Genomic DNA, 7,197 nt, shown 5'->3' with positions numbered 1-7,197 from the left:
TGTGTGGCAAAAGTGGTCTCTTCTTATTTTCTTCTTCTCTCCTTCTTGCTTGCTTGTGTGTGCTTGAGAGAAAGAGTGTGAGGCTGAGAGGAAGTGAGTGTGTGAGGGCAAGGGATCTTGGAGAAGAAGCCCTCCATCATCTCCTCTCTTCTTCTTCTCTTCTCTTGTCTCGTCCACGGCTATGGAGGATGGAGCTTGGAGGTGGAGGCTTGAGGTTGCTTGAGCTCGCATCTCGAATCGTGGAGCTACCGGTTTACTTGAGGGAGGAGGCTACTCATTCGAGCATCAAGGTAAACTCGCTACACCCTCATAGGATCGAAGGTGCATCGGCTAGGTGGGAGATAGCCATTTGTGCTCACTTAAAACGCTGGAAGCAATAAGTGGTCAGTGGGTCTTGGCGGATGAGCGTGAGCTCTCGCTTCATGGCTACTCTTGCTTATGGATATTATTGTGCTTCTAAGATTCAATTGGCCTTGAAAGAGAAGTTTTGATCAATTGCTCTAGAGCTAGCCTATGATATGTGGATTGTTTGCACATACTATTGAGTGGTTGTAGTCTTTGCCTTTCCTCATGGCTTGTGAAGGGTTGTTGCTCGAAGTTAGACATCATAGTTATGTTACATGTTTCTTTGTTCCTCATCCACCTAGCGCCCATGTTGTGTTACCTTCACTCACAAACTGGATTCCTCTTTCGAAGCGATGAGAGTGCCATGATCTTTATTTTATTGTTGTATTGCACCAACTCAATTCGGGTGAAACACAAGATTTTCAAGCTCATTTCCCTCATTCCGTGTATGTGTTATTTTTCTTCACATTGATATTTAGACATGCATACTATATTTTTGAGTTTCTTCATACATGTCTTTGTGGGTGATTGAATAAATATAAACTATGCTATAGAACAAGTGGAATGCAATATGTTAATACTTGTTGTGCAGCATGTGAAAACATCACCCATTACAAATACTATGATAGGGTCCCCAATGCATACAGTTGTGTTGACACAAGTTCCTCTTTGTAAACAATTCATGAAAGGAGAGATTGTTTTAACAATGTTTCTCTTTTAAGTGTGATTGGATTGCAATTGCTAATGAAAATTAAAGCTTGATCTTGATTACTTGGATATCCTTATGATCTCTCCCTTTTTTTGCATGTGGGAATTCATGAAATAGCCTTTTGTGCTTTTGCATGTTGACCATTTTCATTTGCACATGTGAACAAGGAAAAATCAGAGACATGAGAAGTGTGCAATATAACATTTACTATCGCTGCATATTAGTCTTATCAATTTGCACAACTATGGTTGAGTGGTGAGACAAAGCACATAATAACAAGCGTATCAACACCACATTACACTCCAAAACAATCATTATCCTTCAGCCCAGCAACATGGGCCATTGAAACACAAATTTTAAAAATCCTTGAAAATCTTGCCATTTAACAACTTCCACGATCATTAAGGCAAACACGTGCACATTGATTTAAAAGTCCCTCCAAAATTTACACTTGAAGATTAGGTTTTTCATGACCTTTGGTAGCATACACAATTTGCTAAAAGCCATAAAAAGCTACTTTCCACTCATTAGCCTTTCCCACTCGACACTAAGGAACACAGTACATGAGCCTTTTGACCTAACAACATGGGTCTAGGTGTATTGATGTGTTGTCACTAGTCCTTTTCTATCATATTGCTTTAGCTTGTTTTCACCACATGGCATGTTAAACATTGGCCCTCACTTTATTGATGAGTAAGATCCTAGTTGGTTGGGAGTGTGTGTGAATATTATGAGAGGTGTTAATGGTTTAAAGCCCACAAATGGACTGCTTTGCGATGTTGCACTTTTGGGTGAAATGTGGGTATCATTTGTCGAGATAAGTATTATAGAAAGGCAATAAAAATTAGCATTCACAAGTACTTGAGGTTTCATGTTAAGTGAATTGTTAAATGTAAAAAGGCCTTGAAATAACAAAACAAAAGTTACAAAAACTAAGGAAAAACCTACAAATGGCTAAAAGTTGGAAGTGTTAACATGGTCTAGAAAAGAGTTTTATGTGAACAATGTTAAAAGCTCGTGACTGATAAAATGGCACTGGTTCTAGTATTCATGGAAAACATTTTCAATAGATAGTAAATACAAAAGCTTTTAACTCAAAAGCTAGGAGGGACATTTTAAAGAAATTTCATATATTTGCCATCTGTAGAGGCAAAACTTTTGTAGACCTTAAATCTTTCTCTAAAAAATTTCGAGATGTTTTTGAGAGTTGTCCAAATCATTTTACATTATGCGATGGCGAAAGATCAACGCACCCAACAGAAAAACCATGTTCGGCGAGTTGCCTAGCCAAGTATTGAACGAGTCATTGGAGGCCCTTAAATGTATGGAGCTATGGGTTCTCATGTGCCTCCACAGGATGGATATAATATCATATGACAATGCCATAAAATACCTCAGCCATGGGTTCCCATCTGCCTCCGGAGTATGGAAATAATATCATATGACAATGACAATGTGCCATAGAATACCCTCAGCCATGGGCTCAAGTTCTCAACCGTAAAGAAACTCTGCCGAATGGCATGGCAAAATCAATGCTCTAAAAGAAACCATTTCACATTATTTTCATAAACACCGGGTTGGTTCGCGCTACCTACGACAGTTCGGTGCGGGATTCTTTGAAATTTGAGGTTTTCTTACGCATCTTGGTTGGATTGTGGACCGTGGCCGCGATAAAACTTGCCTTTCGTATCTGCGACAAAATCCTTCGTGGCTCCTCCTTTTTATCTTTGCGTTCCTCTCTCTCTCTCTCTCTCTCTCTCTCTGGCAGGCGCGGTCCCCATCTGATCTGAGTCAGCGACACCAGCAGCACCATAGATCACAGCTGAGAGACCAGAGACGATATGATATGATAACTGATATGATGGATGAACCTTTTCCATGCTTTCCTTTCTTGTGGCGCGTGAGCTGCTCTCCCTTGCTACGTCAACGAGGATCGTAGAAGAGGCAAGAAATAGAGACGAGGAAGAGACAGAGGCAGGAGAAGACCCAGAAGAAACAGCAGGAGCAGCTCCAGCAGCTGAATCACGCAGAAGACGAAGAAGCAGCAGCTGAATTCAATTTAGCCTTCTGCGATAACTCTGCATCGACATAGCTGGAGCGAGTCAGTATTTCTCTCTTACTGTCTTATTAGGCTTTTGAGAGAGAGAGAGAGAGAGAGAGAGATTCCGTCGTTCTGATCACCCCTTTCCGTACAGGCTGCTCCTTCTCTTAACCATCAGCCGGCTTCGTGACTGCACCTAGGCTCGCCTATAGTACGGGAACAAGGCAGACATCACCATGGCCGAGTATGGCAGCTTCAGACCCGCTGTCAGTACTGCTTTCGAAGAAGTCTGGCGACCAAAGCCCCGGAAGGTGCAGCTAGCCCTTAATAATCTATCCTTAATCAGCGATGCTCCATCCAGAGTACCCTCCCGGCATAAATTCTCATCACCTCCAGTGTCGATTCAGTACAGTCCAGCCTCCTGTTGCACCTTGCCTTCTGCAGCTGCAGGAGGCTTGGAATGTGAAGCTGGCAGGGAGATTTTGGACATCGTGCTGACAAAGGTTTTACTTCTGTTCCTGTCTCTGTTTATGGATGGATCGTGGTTAGGTGAAGGTGGAGCTGATGGTAGAGGTCTGATGTTCTTATGAGTAACATAACTATCATATGCAATTTAAGAAACTGTAGTATGTGTGTGCTTTCCTTCTACTGCCCTGCAGTGTTTAACATCATGATCTTCTGCTCGGGACTCGGGAGGCACCACTTACCCAAGGTAGGTGGGGTTCGGGGCACGGGCCTGCTGCAGGGGGTGGGGGACCGATAGCCCCTACCCCCAGGCAGGCACCAGCAGCAGTCCACCCCCCACTGCAAGTAGCTAGGTATGCAGTCCCTCCCTAGCAGAAGCTCCTGATGTTACCATAGTTCACAATATGGGAATTGTCGTGGGAATCTGTCGGCCTCTGCCCCCAGGCCGGCACCTGCAGCCACCCCATCCCCGTCTGCAAGTAGCTAGGTATGCGGTTACTCCCTCACAGAAGCTCCTGATGGTGCTATAGTTCACAATTCGGGAATCGTCGTGGAGATTTGTCTGGAACTTCTTGTGCATGTGGATCAAACCAAGCTACTGATTAGTTCCCTCTCTTCACAGTTTGTTTTGTTTAACCGAGCTACTTCTGTTCTCTGATCAGACTGTCCTGTGTCGTTGAATACAGGTCGCCAACGGTTCTGCAGAATCCCCTAGCTATGGCTTCTCTCCTCCTTGTTTTACAGGCTCACCACCAAGCAGAGCAGGCAACCCTCTTGTTCGGGATACTCAGTTTACCCACCACTACAATCAAACTCACAATGTTCATCATCAGCAGGTTAATAGAACAGCAGTACCCTCACCTGCAGCTGCAACCACTGCAGTGGCAGTGGCAGCAACGCCTGCTACACATACCAAAGTATCATCCAAGGGGCTGTCCTTTCATCCAGCGCCTGTTGTGAGAGTGGAGGGTTTTGATTGCTCTGCTAGCCGCGGATTCAATTCATGTACAGGGCACGATCATGCGCGCCGCCATGTCCCTGCTTTTGCTTGACTGTTGCCTGCGCAAGGCAGTTGTAGTATACAACTGTGCAGTCTCAGGTCAGTACCATTGGACTCGTGTAATCTAGAGTCTCTCTAGGTCTAGGTAGGGTTTTCAGCATTTTTTCCCTCAAATCTCAGACATAGCAATGTCACAATGTGAGTGTAGCATATAATCTCAATCTCTATCTCTGAGCTTTCCCACTGCTTCCATTTTGAAGCAATGGCAGAGGGAATGTTTTCTTGCCTCTCTACCTGTGTTTTCCTGAATCCGGGGTATGTCAAAACCTTAATTCTTACTGTGAATCCTTGTACAGTCCTGAATTTTTAATGTAAATTTATCACCAAGTTTGCTCTGCGATGTGCAGTGTGCACTACAGACCGAGGTTTGATAAAAAATGAAATTGCAGAGCTTTTGCCTTTTGAGCTTTAATAATCTTAAATGCATGTAAGCTCATTCAGAAAGTCTATTAAAAGTTTTCGAGTTAAAAGGTTTTCATATTTGCTATTGTGAAAGTTTTTAAGATGATGGACACACAAACTTCTATTGGAATCTCTGCATTTGCCACACATTATTGGCTTATGCCATTAACAACATAATGTGTAGTTGCTATACAAGAGTTGCTTCAAAATGGCTTCTAAAATTTTGCTATAGAAAGTGTCTACATGACTTCTACATTTGATGATTGCACCCGTCCACCAGATATAGATAATTTCTCCTTTGATTAGTGTGCATTTGTTTAATTCTAGGATCCTATCTTTCACTTATGTTTTGACCATCCTTGTGGAGCTTATGATGATCTCCTTACTTTCTTGTGGGATGCAATTGGCCAAGATTCCTATTTATCATTTTGCAACCTTAAGCTCTCTTATCAACGTGATTATGGTGATCTTTGGGATAATTTAATACGGCTATCAAATTCTCACTTGGTCTCACATCTAGCACATTGTGCTAGAGATAATGCCCTTAATTTTTACGCGTCTACTCATGTGCACTCACTTCAGATGGAAAAACTAGCTTTAGCTTCTTGGGCATATGATTTCTCAAGTTTCATGCTTCATGGCTATGGATACTCTAGCTTCGATCCAAATGGTTATGCAAGTAAGATTTATGAATCATTACACTTCATATTTGATCTAGGAGCATTTGCACATATATGGACCTTTATTGGCGACTTGGATTATTACCTTCTTGCATTACCATTTGATCCACACATTTTGTATTAGCCATTTGTTATAATGTAATCGTGATACTTGGCTTAGAGGATTCATCACAATTTTGAGAATGAATATCCTCTATGGGGATAATTTGTCATGAAGTAGCATGCTAGGCTTCATAGCCTTTTGTTTAGGGCCATCCACACTAGATTGTCGGGGCATTCACTATATGTAAACCTTGTATATCATGTTGTCAGAGGGGTTTTTGTCGAAAGGTCATATCCATCGGGGATTAGAGATAGAAGGAAGTAGAGATAGGAGATGGAAGAGAAGAAAAAGAATAGATAAGAGGTAAACACGATAAAGATAGCATAAAGAATCGAACTAATATGTATTGATAGAACTTGGAATCCCTTGTCTGGCACTACTCAGAAGCACTCTCCAAGCATTAGATCTCATGGAGTTTCCTTGTAGACTAAAAATATGGATCAAAATTACAGCCTCCTCTTTGTTGCTTGGAAGCCAAATCTAATGGCTCCATTGGCTTCGAAAGGGGGATAAAACACAGCTGATCTAGGATTTCCCAGTTCACTCCTTCCAGTTCAAAGTGTAGTTTTCAGCCTATCAATTGCGATTGCGACGGTGCGATTTTGTCAATCTTTCTTTTATATGAAAATCCCATAATTGGCTGAAAAAGTAACTTGTTTTTTGCATGCCATCTTAATCTAGAAGCTTTCCTAACTTTTCAGGATTTTTACAATCAATGATTTCAAAAATAGGCTAAAATTGTTCAAAAATCTGATATTTTAGGACCATCTATGCCACGGACACTAGCAGTAATGACTCAGATGTCGATGACTCTCTTGATCAATAAGAAAGTCGGATGATGATGCACTCTAGAGTTTTTCACACTGTGCTCGCGTAGTGGCACGACATCCACCCCATCTGAACCTGCACATCCTCCGGTATGTACTAAAATCCTAGTTGTTATCAGATTCTGAGGAGGACCTCTATAACCATATCCTTTGCTTCTTCATCTTCCATATCTTCTTGGCTATCCCTTGTATCATGGCCACTATTCTCTTCCAGTTTTGGTAACTCATAAGCATTAGATTCTCACCTCTTGAATAATTTGATTCTTTTTCTTGCTACCGGAAGTTTTATGGCTATCCCATCTAGCTCATTTAATGCATAAGTAGCATTATTAAACACCTGTTTTACCACATAGGGTCCAAACCATTTTTTGGAAACTTTATGTATGGCACTATGCTGGTTGTCTAAACTGCTATCATAAACCAATACCCAATCTCCATCTTGTATGGTTCTTGGCCTCAATCTATGTCTTTTGTCAAACAGTTTCTTGTTCTGTATCCTTGCTGCCCTTAACTTTGCAATTGCTGTCTCTTATGTCTTCTGACTTTCTTTCCAACTGTCTAATGC

The 7,197-nt window shown here is 41.8% G+C and overlaps 1 protein-coding gene across 1 annotated transcript; it reads left to right on the top strand.

Annotated features, from left to right (window-relative positions):
* Positions 1-2,813: 2,813 nt before the first annotated feature.
* LOC148022241 (uncharacterized) lies at positions 2,814-4,955 on the top strand. Its single transcript, XM_087697875.1, has 3 exons — positions 2,814-3,155; positions 3,250-3,598; positions 4,247-4,955. Exons 2-3 carry the CDS (start codon positions 3,332-3,334, stop codon positions 4,610-4,612), a joined length of 633 nt encoding a protein of 210 aa, XP_087554001.1. The 5' UTR covers positions 2,814-3,155; positions 3,250-3,331; the 3' UTR covers positions 4,613-4,955.
* Positions 4,956-7,197: the final 2,242 nt, after the last annotated feature.

The sequence above is a fragment of the Lygodium microphyllum genome, chromosome 17, assembly GCF_053477565.2.
Source record: "Lygodium microphyllum isolate KBCC chromosome 17, Lygodium_microphyllum_v1.1.10, whole genome shotgun sequence".
In the NCBI taxonomy this organism is placed as follows: Eukaryota; Viridiplantae; Streptophyta; class Polypodiopsida; order Schizaeales; family Lygodiaceae; genus Lygodium; species Lygodium microphyllum.
Note: the sequence above shows the minus strand (reverse complement) of the source record. Positions and strands in the feature narration are given on the sequence as shown.

Coding starts and splice junctions, on each gene's coding strand:
- LOC148022241 (XM_087697875.1), top strand. CDS start 3,332: ATGGCCGAGTATGGCAGCTTCAGACCCGCTGTCAGTACTGCTTTCGAA. Junction 3,599..4,246: donor TGGACATCGTGCTGACAAAG/GTTTTACTTCTG, acceptor CGTTGAATACAG/GTCGCCAACGGTTCTGCAGA.